The sequence below is a fragment of the Lissotriton vulgaris genome, chromosome 10 (assembly GCF_964263255.1).
Source record: "Lissotriton vulgaris chromosome 10, aLisVul1.2, whole genome shotgun sequence".
NCBI lineage: Eukaryota > Metazoa > Chordata > Amphibia > Caudata > Salamandridae > Lissotriton > Lissotriton vulgaris.
Window position 1 is genome coordinate 34,375,447 of NC_141698.1, and position 23,881 is coordinate 34,399,327.

The 23,881-nt window shown below is 45.0% G+C and overlaps 1 protein-coding gene across 1 annotated transcript in view; it reads right to left on the reverse strand.

Moving 5' to 3' along the window:
* Positions 1 to 4,961: 4,961 nt before the first annotated feature.
* Positions 4,962 to 23,881, reverse strand: part of LOC147684434 (chemokine-like protein TAFA-1) — a 249,975-nt gene continuing 231,055 nt past the window's right edge. Inside the window, exons 4-5 of the mRNA XM_086942344.1 lie at positions 13,741 to 13,865; positions 4,962 to 7,038 (exon numbers count right to left, since the gene is read on the reverse strand). Of these exons, the coding sequence (XP_086798470.1) occupies positions 7,021 to 7,038; positions 13,741 to 13,865 (143 nt within the window). The 3' untranslated portion in view covers positions 4,962 to 7,020. The remainder of the gene's footprint in view (positions 7,039 to 13,740; positions 13,866 to 23,881) is intronic.

Below are 23,881 nucleotides of genomic sequence, written 5' to 3' on the forward strand. Positions count from 1 at the left end.
CGCAGCCACAGACGACATTCGAACACTACTTGACAACGGAGAAACAGCTGCCCTCATCCTACTAGACCTCTCCGTAGCGTTCGACACGGTCTGTCACAGCACCCTCATAAAACACCTCAGCAACATCGGGATACAAGGAAAAGCATTGGACTGGATCATCTCGTTCCTCACCGGAAGAACCCAGAGAGTCCGCCTCCCCCCCTTCAGATCAGAGGCCACTGAAGTCATCTGCGGCGTACCACAAGGATCATCGCTCAGCCCCACCCTCCTCAACGTCTACATGAGCCCCCTCGCAGCCATCGCACGCCAACACAACCTCAACATCATCTCCTACGCTGATGACACACAGCTGATCCTCTCCCTCACCAAAGACCCAAACACCGCCAAAACCAACCTACACGAAGGGATGAAAGACGTAGCCGAATGGATGAAGAACAGCCGTTTAAAACTAAATTCAGATAAGACGGAAGACCTCATCCTAGGATCATCCCCCTCTTCCTGGGACGACTCATGGTGGCCACCGGCCCTGGGCACCGCACCCAAACCAACGGACCATGCTCGCAACCTAGGATTCATTCTAGGCTCCTCCCTCTCGATGACCAGACAAGTCAACGCTGTCTCATCATCATGCTTTAACATCCTACGTATACTCAAAAAGAGCTTCCGCTGGATCCCTACGGAAACAAGAAAGACGGTCACCCATGCACTTGTCACAAGCTGCCCGGACTACGGAAACACCCTCTACGCCGGAACCACAGCCAAATTACAGAAAAAACTCCAACGCATTCAGAACGCCTCCGCCCGACTCATCCTAGACATACCCCGCCACAATCACATATCCGATCACCTGAGAGACCTCCACTTGCTCCCTGTCAACAAGAGAATAACGTTCCGTCTCCTCACCCACGCACACAAAGCCCTCTACGACCTAGGACCCAAATACCTCAACACGCGCCTGACCTTCTACACCCCCACCCGCCAACTGCGGTCGTCCAATCAAGCCCTCGCCACAATTCCACGCATCCAGAGATCCACCATGGGAGGAAGATCTTTCTCCTACCTAGCGGCCAAAACATGGAATTCTCTCCCTACCCACATCTGCCTTACACAGAACCACCTATCCTTCAGAAAACAACTCAAAACTTGGATATTTGATAAATAACGTACCCCCTCCCTCAAGCGCCTTGAGACCCTTTGGGTGAGTAGTACGCTATACAAATTCTAACTTGAACTTGATCTCTTGAACCCAGACAGGGCAGAATATATGTGTTATCGATCACCACCTTTGAAAGACATCTGGCTTCTAAGATGATCCCGCCTATATCCAGGATGTTCAATGTTGACCAAGAGGCCTGGCGCCACGTCACAGTTTCAGTAGAATCGCAAATTTGACCTTTTATCACTGGGAAACAACGTACTCCTGATCCGTATTCAATATTCAAGACAATCGCTGGCAATGGAGATTGACCTCACGTGACTGCCTTGAACATCTGGTTTGGGTCCAGCCATCATGGACCAACTTGGGCCGCCGCGTTTGTATTGAAAAAACACACAAGATGATGGACGGAATGTTGCACAATGGCAAAACATTCACCCCAGTCACAGATCTGGGTTTAATCCATCGTTATTTTGCTCACCAAGCCACCACAGTTCAGACATGGCCATATGCAAATCAGTCTTGACCCTGTGCCTCATGGGAACAGTCCAGCCCGAACTGCCAAGCCATGTCTTCCCTGGACCGGAATCAAGCATCCTAGGACCGGTTTCTGGCTATCAGCCGTCTTCAGCCAGGATAGCTTGACTCCAGTGGCGTAGTGAGCACGGGACCCACGTCTGGGCATATCCTTCCCACATAGGGTGAACAGCAAAACACACAAGATTATGGTCTGAACTGGGGTTTGTGGAGTGCAAAAAAACGATGGATTTAGGCCCAGATCTCTGTACTGGGGCGAATGTATGACATTGTTCTGCATTCTGTCCATCAACTGTTGGTTTTGCATTTGTCACCCCGAGTGGGATGGGTATGCTCAGACGTGAGTCCCATGCTCTCCACACCACTGGAGTCAAGCTATCCTGGCTGAAGACGGCTGATAGCCAGAAACCGGTCCTAGGATGCTTGATTCCGGCCCAGGAAAGACATGGCTTTGCAGTTCAGGCTGGACTGTTCCCATGAGGCACAGGGTCAAGGCTGATTTGCATATGGTCATGTCTGAACTGGGGTGGTGTGGAGTGCAAAAAAACGATGGATTTAGGCCCAGATCTCTGTACTGGTGTGAATGTATGACATTGTTCTGCATTCTGTCCATCAACTGTTGGTTTTGCATTTGTCACCCCGAGTGGGATGGGTATGCTCAGACGTGAGTCCCATGCTCTCCACACCACTGGAGAAAAGCTATCCTGGCTGAAGACGGCTGATAGCCAGAAACCGGTCCTAGGATGCTTGATTCCGGTCCAGGAAAGACATGGCTTGGCAGTTCGGGCTGGACTGTTCCCATGAGGCACAGGATCAAGGCTGATTTGCATATGGCCATGTCTGAACTGGGGTGGTGTGGAGTGCAAAAAAACGATGGATTTAGGCCCAGAGCTCTGTACTGGGGTGAATGTATGGCTTTGTTCTGCATGCTGTCCATCAACTGTTGGTTTTGCGTTTTATATTCTGACATTATTCAGAGTGCTGCTTCTAATCCATGAACTGAGAAAGCGATAAGTGATCATAATGTGCCAATTCCCTGCCCTGGTTTGCATATTCACTATGGGCTTAAATTTCTCACTGAGCGGAGTGGTGATTTGCAGGTTGTCGCGGGGGATGTACCCTTTTCTACTACATGTGTAGTTTTCTCCGTACTTGTCGACTCCAGAGCAGCAGTGAGGGTGATTCTTCAGAGGTAGTCCATCGGTACGTATCCCATCCAGAGTTTTAGGTCTCTCCACCGAGAGGTATTCAAAATCCTCTGATGCATCATTTAACCCCTTCGCTGCGGCGGCTATTCCGCCGCAGTGCTAAGGGGTGGGGGGGGCGGTGGCGGTCCCATGCTCGTGACGGAACTGCTCCGTTACGGCCCGCGGGTGAGCTGTGCTTGTGACGGAACGGTTCCATCACGGCCCTGCCCATTCTTTAGAACGACAGCACAGGCGCGGAATTCGCGCCGCGGGGGCCGTGACGGAACCATTTTGTCACCAGCACAGCCCACCCGAGGCTCGTGACGGAACGGTTCCGTCACGAGCATGGGAGGGGTTAAAGCACAAAATAAATTCAGCAGAAATTAAAGAATAGCTGTTGACTTAAAGCACTAATAGGTGATTGTGCTGGGGTTTAGGTCGTGATTGTGGTTAGGGTTATGGTAGGTGTAATATTTTGGTCTAAAGTTGGTATTCAATTTCGAAACAGTTTCGGGTTCAGGGTTAAAGTGCAGGGCGCAGAATAAGAGTGATGTTAGGCTAATATCTACAGTAGAGGTGGGCAGAATTTGCGTAGTCGCGCTATGCAAAGCTCTGCGAAACGGTAAAAAATATCTGCGAGCACGTAGAGTTCCGCGAACACGCGGAATTGCTTGTTCTGCCCATTCGCGATGCTATTTTCCTGTTCCCGAAAGCTGTTTGCATGCTCGGGGACAAATATCTTGCAAACACGTATTTTGAAAATGCAAACAAGCAAAAAAATTCTGCGAAGCTGCGGATTGTGCAAATTTTGGCAATTCCGCGTTCTCCGGGGAAAGCGAAATTACCCAAATTCCGAGAGCGGAACGGAATTTACCGCCCAGGGCTAGTCTACAGCTATGATTAGGCTTACATCTAGGACTAGGTTTAGAGTTAGGGCTAGATTTTAATTTACGGTTTGAGTTAATCTTATATCCAGGGTTAGGTTTAGGACTAGATTTGAGGTGGCTTCAGGGTATGGCTAGAGGTCCGCTTGTATCTAGGTTCAAGGTTACGGGTAACTTTGACACAGCTTCAGGGTTAGTGTTTGCGTTCAGAGTTTAGGCCCATGATGTAGGATTCAGGTTAGAATTACGGCTAGAGTTAAGCGTATGTCTGTGGTTAGGTTTTGGGTTAGTGCTGGATATTGGGATGGTTTCAGGATTACAGTTTGGGTTCAGATTTAAGGAGCAAGGTGTAGGATTAGGGACACACTTATGGCTAGAGTTAACCTTATGCCTAGAGTTAGGTTTAGGGTGAGATTTCACAATATGTTCAGAGTTAGGGTTTAGGTTTAAAGTGAAAAGTGTATCATTATGATTCATGGGAGGAGTTCGTAATTTATTTGGAATAATGTTGAGCTGTTTACAATCAAATTATTTTTAAATTAGGTGGGATGCTATAGCAATGACGTGCACAAAGCAAAGCTTCCACTCGGAACGTGCCTAACAAAAAAAATGAATGTGTCCTCATGTAACGCAACTGGTGCTATGTAAAGCGCTTTGATACCCGATACCTTCGGTCAAATTCATGCTATATAAAACTCTGTAAAAAAAAAAAAGGAACACCTGTTTGTATTGCCTTTCCCAGGTTTTCATTCCAGTTCACCAGTTACACTTGGTTTCTGATGGAACCCATTGCAGCACAACGTTTTACGAAGAATGGCCCTGATACATACAGCCATAAATAAACAAGGTGCATTGCACTGGTTAAATAATCACACTGAAACCAGGCACCTCTGGACTCCAATTACCAGTTCCAAGATGCAACTGGAGTTCACCGGGATATTTTCCATGTGAGTGCCTAGATGCAAGAGAAAACATTTGTAATGGCCAACTGGAGTTTCTACAACACTTACAAAGCACAGTTGAGATTTCACAGCAGCCTCAGTCTCACCGCTCTGAGTAACACCCACAAAGACACTCACCTTTCCTCAATTTAACAAGAACATATTCCTTTTAAAGAACCACAAAGAAGCTCAGGAGCAATTTTATCAACATTGAAAAATAAAATAACAGAAAGCTAGAAGAACAACAGGTTGTGTCTTCACGGCGCCAGCGCTGTGGTTCGGAGTGCCGGCCTTGTGTGATCGCCCACACCTTCAATCTGATGCGTTGTGCATTGTTTCACTTTTGCAGTCCCAGGAAGAGCCTTCACTCTGAGCAAGAGGACCCCGCATCTTGCTGATGGTGGTAATGAGAGGGAAAGATCGACGACTCTTCGATGAGTGGCTCGACCTCATGCTTGTGGATCCAAGCAATAATAGTTGAGGGTCACCACATCTGTTATGATGTTTGTCCTTTGGTGACGAGAGCTCACCATTGTATGTCGCTTCGCTTGGCACTCTGTACCAGACCACCGTGTCCTCAAGCACGTCTTATAAATCTATCTTTTACAGTTTACGGCAGGGTTGGCAGGGTGTCTGCTCCTCAACCTGGTCATTCGGCCAGATGTCACAGTCCATAACAAGGCCCTGATGTCTTCTTGACACTTTGTGAACCATCGAGAACCCGTAATCAATTGGCATAATCAAGAACTTAGGAGACCCCCAACAACATCTTGGCTTTTCATTAACCTTCAAGTGCTAGGCATTGTGGCTCGGTGTCAGAGGTTGGGAAATCACTGCATTTCTCAACTTAACCTCAAACTTTTAAAAACTTGACTTAACGACGAGGTCGATGGACAACGACCAATACTTGACTTAACTGCTATCCTCAAAAAACTGATCGTACTGTGACTTAGTCATGAACCTTAAAGATCCTGACTACATATTGACTTAATTGTGACCTTAACCAGGGTCCTGAGGGAACTTAATATTTTTTTAACTGAACTGTGAACTTTCAAGAACATTGTCTTAACGAGGAGCTCAATATCGCTTTAACAAATTTGAAGATAATCAGGAATTATAGGAATCTTTAATGATTCATGAATTATTCATAAATATAGAAGACCATTTTATTTCATTTATTTTATTTATTTATTTATGAAGGGCAGCAATCCTCCCATAGGGATATCACTGCACTGAAGTAGTGGGCACGTGGTGGTCAGGGCTGTTACGGTAGATTTCTATATCTTAACATAACCAGGTGTTTTTGAGGAGTTTCCCAAATCATCACTTACCCCCAAATTTGATAGAACTTGGACATGTCTTGATCAGCCATGAACTCTAGAGATCTTGGCTCATTGTTCCCTAACCCATGGCGTGAAAGAACTAGGTCAAGTATTGAATCGCACAAGAACGTGGAAGACCATCGACCTGTCTGGACATAGAAAAGAACTTTACAGAACGCGATTCATCCCAAACTCAACTATGAACTTCTAAGAACCTGACCCTGTCTTGATTAAACTATGAACTTGGAGAATGTTGATGTGTGGCGAAGGAAACCATGGCTTCTCGCGTTGTCGGCTTACTACATTCTTCTTCGATAGATGGGGACAGTGAACTGATGCCGTCCTACAGCAGACTCCAACTCTACAAAGAGGTTGAAAAACACAAAAACAGGAACGGAGTCAATTGTGAATGAGTCTTTCTTGACTTGTATGTCACTTGTGAATAAATCTATGGCTTCTTAAGCAGTCCTTGAGCGTTAGAGGAAGGAACAGCCGTATGGATTGTCATTGTCCCGTTGAAAGATCCCTCAAACAGTGAGCCGGAAGGATAGTCCGCGAAGTTCCATCTGAGGCAAGGTACAGTTTAGACCAATCAGTGCAAAGTGAGTGGGCACAAAGGAAGCCTCGTCTTGAGCCAAACTCCGCAGACCCCTTTCTGCCAGAAGGCCCCTGTCGCGGAAGGGTCTTGTCAGATGACGGAGTCACTGGCTGGTTGGAGAAGAGTTCCTACCACTCGAAGAGAGAGAAGGGATTGGCCATGCTCTCCAACGAGGGCCCCTCTCACCAGAAGCCTAGAAGGTCCACACAGGCTTCAGTGCACTATGTAGGCAGGATTGCTGGTTTTGTTGAAAGGCACTTCTGTGTCCACGTCCCCAGGGGACCTCTGTTGTCCATGTGCTGTGGTGAGAGGAAAGTGGGGTTCAGAAGTGCTTTCTGAGTGTGCAAAGCCAGTGATGTCTCCCTGAGTACGTCTGGAGGAGGTCTGTGGATATCTCAGTATCGCGGGTGAATCTGCAGAGGGGTAAAGAATGTGAGAAAGTGTTTGTTAGAGCACTTTACAGAGGCAAGGAGAAGGTCTTTCATACAAACTGTGCCTGAAGCACTTTACCGAAAGAATGATTGGATCTCCAGGAAAACTATTCCCCTAAGACTTCAGAGGCACAGGAATCTGAATGGAAGCTGTACCCTGAAGCACTTCACGGATAAATACACCACACCAACCATATCCAAACACTGTACAGAAACACAGCACTCTTAAGGCAGGCTCCTGAACGCACTTTACAAGCAGAGACCTCACACTGCCGTTTTAAATATATTCCAAAGCACTTTTCCAGCTATGTCTACAAGCACTTACTATACTCCTAATCCTGTCCATATAAACTGTTTGCCAAAGGACTTTTCAAATAACTGTATCACCAAGCACTTAAAAAAAAACGAACTGTATCCCACAGCACTATGTAGAGACACATCCCCGTGCATATAAGGTGTTTGCCAAGGCACTTTTCAAACTAACTGTATTCTCAAGCATGTAAAAGAGTCACAACCCCATCCATTTAACCTGTATGCCAAAGCACCTCCCAAACTAACTACTGAATCACAAAGCACTTTATAGATACAGAACGCCCTCAATGTGAACTGTGTGTCAAAGTACATTTCAAACTAACTGTACTCCAAAGCACTTTACAGAGAGACCTCTTCATCTATATAAACTGTATCTCAAAATACTTTACAAAAGCACACGAATGTTACAAGAAACTGTTTCAAAAATACTTAAGGAGACAATATACCTTTCAAACATACAATGTCCGAGCACTTTACAGACAGAAGCACCACACCACCGCCTGCGAACAGCACTGACGCACTTTACAGACAGCACCCTTAATGCAAAGTCTGCGCCAAAGCACTTTATGACTTTACGGATACAATACTCCTTCTGTATAAACTATTTCAAACACTTTACAGACAGAAGCACAACACCATCTATGCAATCAGCACTGAAGCACTTTACAGCCAAAGAGTACCCTTAAGGCAAACTGTGCGCCAAACGGATACAATACTCCTTCCGTATGAACTATTGCAAACACTTTTACAAACAGAAGCACCACACCACCTTTGCAAACAACACTGAAGCACTTTATAGACAGACAGTACCCTTAAGGTAAACTGTGGCTATATGTAAAAGACGTTTGGTATGTGCAAACCTCAAATTACGATTCAGTCACCTGTTATCGAATTGCAATTTGATTTAGCGATTCAGTATGTGAGAGAAGTGTGTTTAGGACGTGCCTTCTAAATTGAAAATTGCACTGGTATGTATCAATGTTTTGCGGCCGAATTACGTTTGCCAAGCTTTCGTATTTTACCAATACCTCGGAAGGAAACTGTTTGCGAATGGGACGTCCTCTTCGTGAATATTGAAACAAATATATTTTAAGAGCAGGCAGTGGCCCCAAGGACCACAGCCTACTTTAAAAAGATTAAACGTAAAGATGTAATTATATTTTTTTTAAAAGCATCCTTTTTCCGTTATTATAAAGCAATTTCAGACGCGGTGGTCTGCTGACCCCAGCAGGCCACCATCACTGTGATGGCTGCAATTCCAAATGGGTCGCAAACTAGCACCTACCTCATTTTTTATTGATGAATTATGTCATTTCGCGATCCACTAGGAATCACTAATTAAAAATTCTACGTTTTTATACACTACCAATTGCCATTTCCAATTAGGAAACCGCATTCCCTTGATTCTGTACAGATGGCCCTTTGCATCTTCACTGATACACCGTCCCTTTTGTAGATACAATACTGTGTATGAGCAGAGGGCATCTTTCATACAAACTGTACTTCAGTCAAGTCAAGTCCTAAACTTAGGCGAGGGCGGAGAAAGGATGGATGTGTAACAGGCCAGGACTGGGGTGCACTGGCGGAGCTGCGTGTGAATGACACTGCATAGCAGGAGCTGCTGCAGGACAGGACTGAGGTGCACTGGTGGAGCTGCGTGTGGATGACACTGCATAGCAGGAGCTGCTGCAGGCCAGGACTGAGGTGCACTGGCGGAGCTGCGTGTGGATGACACTGCATAGCAGGAGCTGCTGCAGGACAGGACTGAGGTGCACTGGTGGAGCTGCGTGTGGATGACACTGCATAGCAAGAGCTGCTGCAGGACAGGACTGAGGTGCACTGGCGGAGCTGCGTGTGGATGACACTGCATCGCAGGAGCTGCTGCAGGACAGGACTGGGGTGCACTGGCGGAGCTGCGTGTGGATGACACTGCATCGCAAGAGCTGCTGCAGGACAGGACTGAGGTGCACTGGCGGAGCTGCGTGTGGATGACACTGCATAGCAAGAGCTGCTGCAGGACAGGACTGAGGTGCACTGGCGGAGCTGCCTGTGGATGACACTGCATAGCAAGAGCTGCTGCAGGACAGGACTGGGGTGCACTGGCGGAGCTGCCTGTGGATGACACTGCATAGCAGGAGCTGCTGCAGGACAGGACTGAGGTGCACTGGCAGAGCTGCGTGTGGATGACACTGCATAGTAGAAGCTGCTGCAAGACAGGACTGGGGTGCACTGGCGGAACTGCGTGTGGATGACACTGCATAGCAGGAGCTGCTGCAGGACAGGACTGAGGTGCACTGGCAGAGCTGCGTGTGGATGACACTGCATAGTAGAAGCTGCTGCAGGACAGGACTGGGGTGCACTGGCGGAACTGCGTGTGGATGACACTGCATCGCAAGAGCTGCTGCAGGACAGGACTGAGGTGCACTGGCGGAGCTGCGTGTGGATGACACTGCATAGCAAGAGCTGCTGCAGGACAGGACTGAGGTGCACTGGCGGAGCTGCCTGTGGATGACACTGCATAGCAAGAGCTGCTGCAGGACAGGACTGGGGTGCACTGGCGGAGCTGCCTGTGGATGACACTGCATAGCAAGAGCTGCTGCAGGACAGGACTGGGGTGCACTGGCGGAGCTGCGTGTGGATGACACTGCATCGCAGGAGCTGCTGCAGGACAGGACTGGGGTGCACTGGCGGAGCTGCGTGTGAATGACACTGCATAGCAGGAGCTGCTGCAGGACAGGACTGAGGTGCACTGGTGGAGCTGCGTGTGGATGACACTGCATAGCAAGAGCTGCTGCAGGACAGGACTGAGGTGCACTGGCGGAGCTGCGTGTGGATGACACTGCATCGCAGGAGCTGCTGCAGGACAGGACTGGGCTGCACTGGCGGAGCTGCGTGTGGATGACACTGCAAAGCAAGAGCTGCTGCAGGACAGGACTGAGGTGCACTGGCGGAGCTGCGTGTGGATGACACTGCATAGCAGGAGCTGCTGCAGGACAGGACTGGGGTGCACTGGCGGAGCTGCCTGTGGATGACACTGCATAGCAAGAGCTGCTGCAGGACAGGACTGGGGTGCACTGGCGGAGCTGCGTGTGGATGACACTGCATCGCAGGAGCTGCTGCAGGACAGGACTGGGGTGCACTGGCGGAGCTGCGTGTGGATGACACTGCATAGCAAGAGCTGCTGCAGGACAGGACTGAGGTGCACTGGCGGAGCTGCCTGTGGATGACACTGCATAGCAAGAGCTGCTGCAGGACAGGACTGGGGTGCACTGGCGGAGCTGCCTGTGGATGACACTGCATAGCAAGAGCTGCTGCAGGACAGGACTGGGGTGCACTGGCGGAGCTGCGTGTGGATGACACTGCATCGCAGGAGCTGCTGCAGGACAGGACTGGGGTGCACTGGCGGAGCTGCGTGTGAATGACACTGCATAGCAGGAGCTGCTGCAGGACAGGACTGAGGTGCACTGGTGGAGCTGCGTGTGGATGACACTGCATAGCAAGAGCTGCTGCAGGACAGGACTGAGGTGCACTGGTGGAGCTGCGTGTGGATGACACTGCATAGCAGGAGCTGCTGCAGGACAGGACTGGGGTGCACTGGCGGAGCTGCGTGTGGATGACACTGCATAGCAAGAGCTGCTGCAAGACAGGACTGAGGTGCACTGGTGGAGCTGCCTGTGGATGACACTGCATAGCAGGAGCTGCTGCAAGACAGGACTGGGGTGCACTGGCGGAGCTGCGTGTGGATGACACTGCATAGCAAGAGCTGCTGCAGGACAGGACTGAGGTGCACTGGCGGAGCTGCGTGTGGATGACACTGCATCGCAGGAGCTGCTGCAGGACAGGACTTGGGTGCACTGGCGGAGCTGCGTGTGGATGACACTGCAAAGCAAGAGCTGCTGCAGGACAGGACTGAGGTGCACTGGCGGAGCTGCGTGTGGATGACACTGCATAGCAGGAGCTGCTGCAGGACAGGACTGAGGTGCACTGGTGGAGCTGCGTGTGGATGACACTGCATAGCAAGAGCTGCTGCAGGACAGGACTGGGGTGCACTGGCCGAGCTGCGTGTGGATGACACTGCATAGCAGGAGCTGCTGCAGGACAGGACTGGGGTGCACTGGCGGAGCTGCGTGTGGATGACACTGCATAGCAGGAGCTGCTGCAGGACAGGACTGAGGTGCACTGGTGGAGCTGCGTGTGGATGACACTGCAAAGCAAGAGCTGCTGCAGGACAGGACTGAGGTGCACTGGCGGAGCTGCGTGTGGATGACACTGCATAGCAGGAGCTGCTGCAGGACAGGACTGGGGTGCACTGGCGGAGCTGCCTGTGGATGACACTGCATAGCAAGAGCTGCTGCAGGACAGGACTGAGGTGCACTGGCGGAGCTGCGTGTGAATGACACTGCATAGCAGGAGCTGCTGCAGGACAGGACTGAGGACTGAGGTGCACTGGTGGAGCTGCGTGTGGATGACACTGCATAGCAAGAGCTGCTGCAGGACAGGACTGAGGTGCACTGGCGGAGTTGCGTGTGAATGACACTGCATAGCAGGAGCTGCTGCAGGACAGGACTGAGGTGCACTGGCGGAGCTGCGTGTGGATGGCACTGCTTAGCAAGAGCTGCTGCAGGACAGGACTGGGGTGCACTGGCGGAGCTGCGTGTGGATGGCACTGCATAGCAAGAGCTGCTGCAGGACAGGATTGGGGTGCACTGGCGGAGCTGCGTGTGGATGACACTGCATAGCAGGAGCTGCTGCAGGACAGGACTGAGGTGCACTGGCGGAGCTGCGTGTGGATGACACTGCATAGCAAGAGCTGCTGCAGGACAGGACTGAGGTGCACTGGTGGAGCTGCGTGTGGATGACACTGCATAGCAAGAGCTGCTGCAGGACAGGACTGGGGTGCACTGGTGGAGCTGTGTGTTGATGACACTGCATAGCAAGAGCTGCTGCAGGACAGGACTGGGGTGCACTGGCGGAGCTGCGTGTGGATGACACTGCATAGCAAGAGCTGCTGCAAGACAGGACTGGGGTGCACTGGCGGAGCTGCGTGTGGATGACACTGCATAGCAGGAGCTGCTGCAGGACAGGACTGAGGTGCACTGGTGGAGCTGCGTGTGGATGACACTGCATAGCAAGAGCTGCTGCAGGACAGGACTGAGGTGCACTGGTGGAGCTGCGTGTGGATGACACTGCATAGCAAGAGCTGCTGCAGGACAGGACTGGGGTGCACTGGCGGAGCTGCGTGTGGATGACACTGCATAGCAGGAGCTGCTGCAGGACAGGACTGGGGTGCACTGGCGGAGCTGCGTGTGGATGACACTGCATAGCAGGAGCTGCTGCAGGACAGGACTGAGGTGCACTGGCGGAGCTGCGTGTGGATGACACTGCATAGCAAGAGCTGCTGCAGGACAGGACTGAGGTGCACTGGCGGAGCTGCGTGTGGATGACACTGCATAGCAAGAGCTGCTGCAGTACAGGATTGGGGTGCACTGGCGGAGCTGCGTGTGGATGACACTGCATAGCAAGAGCTGCTGCAGGACATGACTGAGGTGCACTGGCAGAGCTGCGTGTGAATGACACTGCATAGCAGGAGCTGCTGCAGGACAGGACTGAGGTGCACTGGCGGAGCTGCGGGTGGATGACACTGCATAGCAGGAGCTGCTGCAAGACAGGATTGGGGTGCACTGGCGGAGCTGCGGGTGGATGACTGCATAGCAGGAGCTGCTGCAAGACAGGACTGAGGTGCACTGGCGGAGCTGCGGGTGGATGGCACTGCATAGCAGGAGCTGCTGCAAGACAGGACTGAGGTGCACTGGCGGAGCTGCGTGTGGATGACACTGCATCGCAGGAGCTGCTGCAGGACAGGACTGGGGTGTACTGGCAGAACTGCGTGTGAATGACACTGCATAGTAGGGGCTGCTGTAGAACAGGACTGAGGTGCACTGGCAGAGCTGCGTGTGAATGACACTGCATAGCAGGAGCTGCTGCAGGACAGGATTGGGGTGCTCTGGCAGAGCTGTGGTTTTGGGTCGCGGCATGGAATAGCCAGTGTATAATGGGGGGTCAGGATTGGGGTGCAACGGCAGAGCTGTGTTTTGGGTCCCGGCATGGAATAGCCAGTGTTTGGTGTGTGTGTGTGTGGGGGGGGGGGGGCAGTATTGAGGTGCACTGGCAGAGCTGTGGATTTGGGGCCGTGCCTGTTCTGAAATAGCTGGGGATCAGGATTGGGGTGCACTGGCTTTCATGTCCTGGTATACCCAGTGGCTGGTGTGTGGGGGGGGGGGCTGAAAGAGCTCTCTGAAGGGGGGCAGGGCCCTCTCTCGGCAGCTGAGCGTTCCCCTGAACCCCATGAACGCTTCAAGGCGCCCTCCTTACCTTGGTTGTTTTCACCCGGTTGCCCTGAAAACACATCCAACCCGAGTTGTCCGGCAGGGTCTTGCACTCCTCGCCGTCTAGACACGGCTCCATCTCGCACCACCACTTCCCGGTCACGATGGAGGCTGAGGGGGGAGAACAGAGATCGGCAGCGGTTACTAACGCCGGCCCCAGGTCCCTGGGTGCAAGGGGGGTCACTGCGCTGCTAGACTTCTTGGTCAGTGGATTCTGTAGGGTAATGGCGCTCCTGGGAATACGCAGTTAGTGTATACTAGTGTACAATTATGATTGCGGTGCGTAAGGGTGGGAAGAGCCCGCCTCCTCCCCAATGTGCGGATAACCACTGATAAACCAAAACAACGGTCCCTTGCACAGGCCGACAGTATATATTATGTATCATTGACAATAACAATAGTGATATTTGCACAGTCTTTGGGGGCTGAGTGAGTCTTTCTGCGAGCACGCCGGAGGCAGCCCTGCTACTGAACAGAGGGTTTCCGCTTACGGCAGCAAAGACTTGGTTACTGGCAAGAGGGACTCACTTAACCCCCAAAGAGAGGTTTTATGACACCACGTCATCATTCTTCATGATGGATTTATGACTTCTACACACATGATCCACAATTAAGAAAAGAATTCTGGAATACACTAAATCATGGACATGATAGTCACTGTTGCCCTATACTGTGCAAATATCACTGGAGTACTAGAACCCATTCTGGGTCGAAAATGCAACCGGAACTGAGGATCCACACAAAGAGATTAGAGGCCTGAAGGAGTCGCTGCACACAACAATTACCCACACCGAAACGTGTTGGCTAAGGATCTCAAGATTAAACTGAAGTGACTGTTTCAACGGAGGAACAAGATTGTTTTTTATTATTGTCAATGATACATAATATATAGTGTTGGCGTGTGCAAGAGACTGTTGTCACTGTGCTGTTCATCACTCGGTGGATGTAGAGGTGGCAGGATGCATGTGTGCAGCAACCCTGGGTCACCAGCCCTGCCCCAGATTGAGCTCGTACGGGGGAGGCCTGGGCATGTGTGCAAGAGATGCCGCTGTGCAGTTCAAATGTGAATGGAGTTGGCATATGAGGCGAACCCACTAAATACAATCCACCCAGGGTATAGTTCAGAGTGCCAGGGACCAGGACCTTCTGTGCAAGAGACGACACTCTGCTCTGGTTGTACGTTATAGATGCAGGGACAGTCTCTTGGGCTGTAAAGATGCCATGCTGCGCCATACATGTGTCAGCCTCAGGGAGCTGTCTCTTATAGCATAAAGATGTCGCAGCATCATTTATATATTAATTTGTGCAGCGTGCTGTCTCTTAAGGTGTAAAGAGGCCAATGTGTGCTCGTATTTCCTTAACAGGTGCATGGCCTGTCTCTTAGGATGCAAAGATGTCATGCAGCGCCAAATATATGTTAGCAGTCGCACAGAGCGGTCTCTTCTGGAGTAAACATGTCAATGTGCGTCTCTTCTGGTGTAAAGATGTCACAAGGCACTGACAATATGTGAGGTACAGTGAGGCTGAGAGGCGGCTACTGCCGTCACTTTGTGTTAAAATAGGTGAAGAGAGCTGTCTCTTAGAGTGCGGGTATGTCACTGCTCCTTGGTGAAAGGGAGGCTCTGTCTCTGATGTCATGATGCCATCATTATAAGGCAATAGATGATTGGGGTTTTCTGAGATGTCATGGTGTTATGTTATGTCATTGTCTTTTGTATGGCACACATCCTACAGCTGGTATGGCTTCTAGGGTGACCAACTGGCGTGGGTGCAAATTCAGGAAGGTATGTGTAAAAATTCTGGACAAAGGGTCAACATTTAGGACAAAAGTTCAGGACAGAAGGTCAACTTTCAGGACAAAACCTCGGGACGAAAGGTACGTTTTACAGCCACATGAGAGTAAGTTGTGCAATAGTATAAAAGTAAGTAAATAGAAAACCACTTGCGTACAGGTCAAAATGCGTGTTATGTTAGGTTGAGACAATCTTGCACTTCACTTTTTTTGGTATGCACGCAGCTTTGAGCAACTGTGCCGGTCTTTTTGTGGTACTTCATATGATAATCTATTCATACAGTCACTGCACTGGGTTGTCCAGTCTGATATTTTGCTTACAACTCATAGTCCTGAGCAGGCATGTTTGGTGATAGACGTGGTCGGGAAGATCTATTCGGATAGACTTTGTTACTAGCATCTCATATCTGAGTGCCATTGTGAGATGTAAAGCGGCACGCATAGATGAACTAAAAGGAGGATTGCTGGTATCAACCAACTTTAGGAAACACATTATGGGTGTTTCAGCAAGTGGAACTTAAAATTTGGAATCTGATTTTGCTTATGGGGGCTTCGCAGAGAGTTGCACTAACTGACGGAAATCACAAAGGTGCTTTTCCCTGTAGCTTTCTTAAAGAAGGCACTGTCGATACACTATTACATAGTTTATTAGTGACACCTTGCCTATTGCTACAAATACAATTCTGTCCTTCCATCTGTGTGCCCATCCATATCCAAACCTTTTCAACCATTTGCAAACCTATCCGCCATCTATCCTTCCATCCTTCAGTTCACTCAATCATCCCCCATCCACCCTTTCACTCATCTACCCATCATCTATCCACCCTTTCGCCCAATCCATCCTTTCACGCATCCATCTACTCTTCCACCCATCCATCCATTCATCCAACCATTTACCCTTTACCCAAGCCATCCTTTCACCCATCATCCACGTGCATAGCGTGCTCTCTGTCTTTTTGGAAACCAATGACTTGTTACACTCCTCTCAATCTGGCTTCCGCCCCAATTTAAGTACCGAGACGGCGCTTTTGGAGGTGTCTGAGGCCATCAAGGAGGCTCTGGATTCAGGAGGTAAAGCCATGCTTGATCTGTCGGCGGCCTTCGACACCGTCCCCCATGAGGGGCTCCTCGCCAGACTTTATAACATCGGTCTGAGGGGGACGGTGTTCAGCTGGTTTACATCTTTCTTAGCTGGCCGTCGACAAACGGTCTGGGCCTCCCCTAGCTCCGCTGAGATGCCGCCTTTGGGAGTCGGAGTTCCGCAGGGTTCTGTGTTGAGCCCGACTCTTTTTAACATCTTTATGACCCCTTTGGCGGCACTGGTCGAGTCTTTTGGGGCCCAGATCGTCTCTTATGCTGACAATACCCAGCTCCTCTTTACGTGTAGGAAAGGTGAGGATTTCGACGGAGAGAGCATTCGGGAGTGTCTTGGGGCTGTTTTTAATTGGTTTCAGCAGAACAGCCTCAAATGTAACTCTGACAAGTCGGAGGTGCTGTTTTTTGGTTGCACCTCAGATCCTGACTGGCAGGTATGGTGGCCGATAGATATGTTCCCCCAGCACAGGCGTCCCAGTTGGCAAAAAACCTGGGAATTAAGATCGATAATGGTCTGACGCTGAGATCTCAGATCCTCGGTCTTACGGGCACATGTTTCGGCATTCTCAAGATGCTCCGGAAATTTCTTCCTCTGCTCACAGAAGAGCACAGGAAGATTACGGTGCAAGCCTTAATTGGCTCCAGATTGGACTATGCCAACGTCCTTTATCTGGGTCTTCCGGAATATCTTGTACAGCGGCTGCAGGTGGTGCAGAACTCTGCTGCACGCGCCATTTTTGGCCTCCACAGGCGAGCCAGAGTGTCCGGCCTTTTGCAGTCGCTTCATTGGCTGCCTATCCGGAAGCGGATAGTTTTTAAGGCTTTGACCCTGGCCCATAAGGCGCTCTTGGCTCGGGATCAAAATATCTTCAGCGTAGGCTTGTCTTTTACCGCCCGGCTCGATCTATGCGATCTGAATCTTTGTTTTTTGCGGCGGTTCCCCGAGTAAAGAGGGCCCGGATTGGGGGGCGTTCCTTTAGACTGAGGGCACCACAGCTCTGGAACTCTCTGCCATTGGCCTTACGCGGTACCTCTAATCTGCTGTCTTTCAGGAAGGGCCTCAAAACCTGGCTTTTTACTCTTTGATATGTTTCCTTCGCTGTTAATAAATGTTTTTATCTTTGTTATGTTTTCTTCATATGAGCTGCCAATATAAAGCGCCGGGACACTCCAATGGAGTAGCCGTGCGCTATAGAAATTAAATTTAACATAACATAACATAACAGACAGATGGACAAACTCATCTATGGATGCTACCTCAATAAAATAAAATCTGCCAAAAAAAAATACATAAGGCCACTAACTCAAATAAAAAACTGATTAAAACACTAAAGGAATTCACCATCCCTTCCTCCTGCCAGTCTGAAACTCCCGCCTCAGTAGACTGAGTGGGCAGGATGAGAGAAGACCGACACTTTTCATAACTTCTTTCCTAATCAGACTGACAAATATCCTCACAATGAACTCGATAGCAATCAGTTCCTAAAAACCTATCTAAAATCTAAAAACCTTAGCCTTTTAGATGCGTCGGACGCCCCCCGGGCGTTCGACGTCACGGTGGACGTGTTCGTCGAACTGTCGGGGGCCGTCTGTTCTGCGCACGCGTCAGATTCGGCCGCACCCCGGCGGAATGTCCACCACGGCGAAAAGGCTAAATCTCCTTGAAGAGTTCACCAAACTCACTAAAGATGATGTTAGTTTTGCCCTTTTGAGCACCCTCTGTATTATTGTATATTTGAATTTTCTGGTAGACAGTCAAAATATCGAGTTGTTAATGTCGATGTACCATAATATCGAGTCCAAAATATCGATGGTACGAAATGTCGAAAACAAAAATATCGTCGTAGAAAATATCGATTTATGTGTGTGTTAAAAATATCGAAGACATGAATGTCGGAATCAATAATATCGATGGTGAAAATATCGATAGTTAAAAATATCGATATGTTAAAGTGATGTTTTAAAGTATGTTAAGTAATGATTTATTTATATGTTGTTTATATATAAGATCATTTTTATATATAATTTTATTATTTTTAGTAAGAAGTCTAGGAGCGGGATGTAGAGTTTATAGGGGATAAGGGTGGGTAGTGTATTAAAAAAGTATAGTGTAAATATGGAATAATAAATTTCGCATTTGAAGTAAATTTATAAATTTGCGAAATTTTAATCAAAATATTTATAAATGCGAAATTTTATATAAAATTATTGAGTATTGTTAAATTATTTGTTCCTTGATTTTGGATATATATTAATAAATTGTGTAAATATATCTAAATATTTATTTGTTTACTAAATAATTGTATATTAATGTTAGGAGCGGGATGTAGAGTTTATAGGGGATAAGGGTGGGTAGTGTTTTAAAAAAGTATAGTGAAATTGTAAAATTTTAAATTTCGCATTTACTTTAGATTTCAAAATTTCGATATTTATAAAAATTGTTTGGGAGTAGTCGAAATTTGAACGAAATTTAGGGAGTACATTAAACATTATGAATAATTTTTGTGTATGTACAAAAAAGATTTTTAAATAATAAAATATTACATTACATATTTATATTATTTTTACTATAAATTTAGGAGCGGGATGTAGAGTTTATAGGGGATAAGGGTGGGTAGTGTTTTAAAAATATATAGGGTAATTATATAAATTAAAATTTCGCAATTTCATATAAATTTGCGAAATTTAAAAAATTAAAATTAATATTTCGATATTTGCGAAATGATATCGATTTTATTCGAATATAGTATTTATTTTTTAAGTTTGCTGTTGTTTATGTACTAAAATATATTTGTAATTATACTATTTTCATATATTTTCTGAAAATATTTGACTAATTATGTTATGAGTGGGATGTATATTTTCAAGGGGATAAGGGTGGGTAGTGTATAAACAAAGTATACTCTAATTATAGAATTAAAAATTTCGCCTTGTATTTCATTTTAGTTTCGAATCGAAATTTTAAATAAATATTATTAAAATACGAAATTATGAACACTATTATGTTGTTGTTCTAATTTGAGGTATTTTGTGTATGTAGTAAAAAGAATCAAAAATATATAATGTAGTAGATATTAAATAAATAAATGTATCATATTTTTAGGAGTGGGATGTAGAGTTTATAGTAGGTCAGGGTGGCTAGTTTTATCAAAGGTACATTTTGTGCGTTTAGGGTCTTGTTTTTGTGTATGTGCGAAGGGGTATTTTAACTGTTCAGGGTCAGTTTTTGGTTTGTGTGTAAAGGGGTAGTTTTAGGTTTCAGGCTCAGTTTTTAGTTAGTGGGTAAAGGTGTTTTGTCAGGTTTCAGGGTCAGTTTTTAGTTTGTGGGTAAAGGTGTTTTGTGAGGTTTCAGAGTCAGTTTTCAGTTTGTGGGTAAAGGGGTATTTTTAGGTTTCTGGGTCAGTTTTTAGTTTGTTGGTGAAGGGGTTATGTTAGGTTTCAGGGTCAGTTTTTAGTTTGTGGGTAAAGGGGTATTTATAGGTTTCAGGGTCAGTTTTTAGTTTGTTGGTTAAGGTGTTTTGTCAGGTTTCAGGGTCAGTTTTTAGTTTGTGGGTAAAGGGGTATTTTTAGGTTTCAGGGTCAGTTTTTAGTTTGTTGGTAAAGGAGTTTTGTGAGGTTTCAGAGTCAGTTTTCAGTTTGTGGGTAAAGGGGTATTTTTAGGTTTCTGGGTCAGTTTTTAGTTTGTGGGTAAAGGTGTTTTGTGAGGTTTCAGAGTCAGTTTTCAGTTTGTGGGTAAAGGGGTATTTTTAGGTTTCTGGGTCAGTTTTTAGTTTGTGGGTAAAGGAGTTTTGTGAGGCTTCAGAGTCAGTTTTCAGTTTGTGGTTAAAGGGGTATTTTTTGGTTTCTGGGTCAGTTTTTAGTTTGTTGGTGAAGGGGTTTTGTCAGGTTTCAGGGTCAGTTTTTAGTTTGTGGGTAAAGGGGTATTTTTAGGTTTCAGGGTCAGTTTTTAGTTTGTGGGTAAAGGTGTTTTGTAAGGTTTCAGCGTCAGTTTTTAGTTTGTGGGTAAAGGGGTTTTGTGAGTTTTCAGAGTCAGTTTTCAGTTTGTGGGTAAAGGGGTATTTTTAGGTTTCAGGGTCAGTTTTTAGTTTGTGGGTAAAGGGTTTTTTTTGAGGTTTCAGGGTCAGTTTTTTGTTTGTGGGTGAAGGGGTATTTTTAGGTTTCAGGGTCAGTTTTTTATTATAGGGGTACAGGGAAAACATAAATTAAGATTATTTTTAAATTAAAATTATTATATTAAATTAATTTTAATGCGATTACATTATTAATTTTTAAACATTTCATTTTTTATAGTAATTAATTAATATTTAATGTCCTGCAGTTACTTAAATTAATTGTTAATTGGTGTTGGAAGAGTAAATTTAATATGTTCTGTGTTCTGCACTTACTCTAATTAAATGGTGATTGCATTTCTAATTGTAAATTAATTACTGTTTTTGAGAAGAAATTACCGAAAGTAAATGGTTATTGGAGTCGGAATATTTAAAATTTAATTATGTGTATTTCAAAAATTGATATTATATGTATATGGGTGTATGAATAATAATTTTTATAACTTCAGTGTATAGTATGTTATTTATTTACATGTGGTATATAGAAATAGATATAACATTACACTTATAATACATTTGCAAAAATTCATAAAAATGATTTTGTCATAGGTAATACAAAATAATGACACCAGTTTTCTTTCCAGTAAATTTTTTTATTCAACACTTGAAATATACGAACATATATACATTTTATTAAGCTATGTTTGGTATACATATAAAAAAAAATGGAGGACAATGTCTTTTTATTAATCACATTTTATAGTAATTTTCTTGACAAGTACTTTTAATTTGTAGAGAAAAAATGGTTAGTTCACATAATGTAATGTATGATATTATACATACATAATACTATTATTGTTTCTTAATAAAACATCAACATGTGTAATGAAAAACATAAGTCACTAATTTTTAATACATATAGTGATATACTGATGATGATATTAACATATGAACACTTTTAAAATTATAATATAATATAAATATCCTAATTAGAACATGGACATCATCATCAATGATTCTTTTAACATTACAATATTCTTATGTATGATTATTATTATTAATAAATACGTTTTAATAATAACAATTTTCACATATTAGTCATATTGTAAACATTTAAATCTGATAAACAAAAACAATATTACACATTTAGTTATATAATAATTTTAATAAATATTACATTAAATATTTTTATTTTTTTGTACTTAATGTAATAAATATTAAAAGTATGTAATATATAATTAATATACAGGCAAATAAATTTTATATTCACAATATACTATACAATTTTTTAAACATTACACATAATTTCGAGCCATATTTATAACAATAATCGACATTTATTGTAGTTCTTTTCACAGTTACATATAATTTGGATCGTTTCTTTTGTAACCACTCTTTGTCTTTTTGCGTTATTTTGGTAAATGGAAAGTCGCGGTTGGAAACAGATTCACTTTTGAGTAGGTACGAATCTACTTTTATATTGTTAAAGTATTGTAAATTATAATTAAAGGTTATATTTTGGTATTTTGGGGTTGAGAATTAAAGTATGACTATTTACATATAATGGAGTGGAATCAATACGTATTTTCGGTCACGCATTTTTGAGCCATTTAAAATAGTTGGAGTCAATGAGTATGTGGTATAATTTAATGAAATTATAAATTAATAGGAATATTATCTTTAAATATTCCGGGATATTCGTTAGTGTTATGTCGGTGGGATTGTTTAGCTGTTTTTTTTTCTCGTATTTTGAAACAGCTATTTCCGTTTCCGATAATTTTTTTTTAAGGGAAAGGAAGTGTGTTTCAGTTGTTAGAACGGAGATGATTTACATTCTGCCTTTATATTTTGAGTTCGGTGATATATTTATCACACTTTAAGATAACAGTCGTTATTGTAAATGGCATTTAAATAGTCGTTTAATTTGGATGATGGATAGTTTTTGCAGAGTTAAAGAAAACATAATTAATGAATCGTTGGATTAAGTGTTTGATATTTACACATTGTATTGTCGGATAAAGGATTATCTTTATGATGTTCTATTTAAAGGTAAGTTATAAATTTATGTTCTTTTATTTGGATGGAAGCAGTTTTTAAAAACAAATATTGTGATATAATAATACATTTATTTAGTCTTTTTAGAATAGTGTTAAAAAATAAATTAGACTAAATAAATATTTTTTATTATATTAAAATATGTGTTTTTTTAAATTAAGGATATTGTTTGATCTCTATCAATTAATTTAGTTATAGCAATTAGTTCAATGTTTTGGCTATCATTTTTAAATATTCCAGTCCTCTTGTTGTAGGATATAGTTGGACTTGCTGTTGTAGATATAAATACATTTGAGCAGTTTGTCTAGAGAGTTTTGGTTTCAGTTGTATGACTGATTGCTGTATACGTAGTTCCTGAAAGCTTTGCTCTTTTTGTATAGCTGAGACTAGCTTGTGTAATGTGGGTGTTGTACGTCCAGTAGAAGAGAGGAAGGCATTGTGCCAACCTTCAACAGCATTGTTCGTTTTTGCTTCTTGGTTGAGTGTTGGTAGATAGACATTCCACCAGGGAATAGCAAATTTTGGCTGGCGTCTGTGGCCTGACCTATGTAGTCTTCCTACCCAGTTGTCCTCAAAGTAATCTAAAAGTGGGGCAAGTCTTTGCTCATTTTGGGTGTAGAAAGGACTTTCAATTAACAAATTGTAATGTTCGGCCACATCAGTTACTGGTACATATGCCAGAGCAATGAGATGTTTGATCTGGTATGCAAAATTTATATTTGTTGCATACTCAACACTAAGGGCAGATTTTTGTAAATGTCTCCAGAGACATTGATTGAAATGAAAATAACATCCTTGAATGGATGTGTGTGGGTACGTTTTCAAAATAGAATTAATCATAGCTTGCTCGAAGTCTATGATGATTTTCATTGGGAAGTAGTCAGAACTTTGTTCCTTTATTTTTTGTAAGATTTCCGAGTAAGTAGTGGCTTGTTTGTTTGGTAATAAACAATATATGAAGGGGATACAGGTATTATGATATTGCCCATGAATTGTGTATAACTGGTAGAAAGGTTTTGGGCATATAGAAAAAGTACCATCCATCATCCAAGTAGTACTTTCAGTTAATTTTTTTATATTGTTATTAGTTGCAAACATGATTATTCTTTTGTCCTTGCTATGATTGTCATAAAATA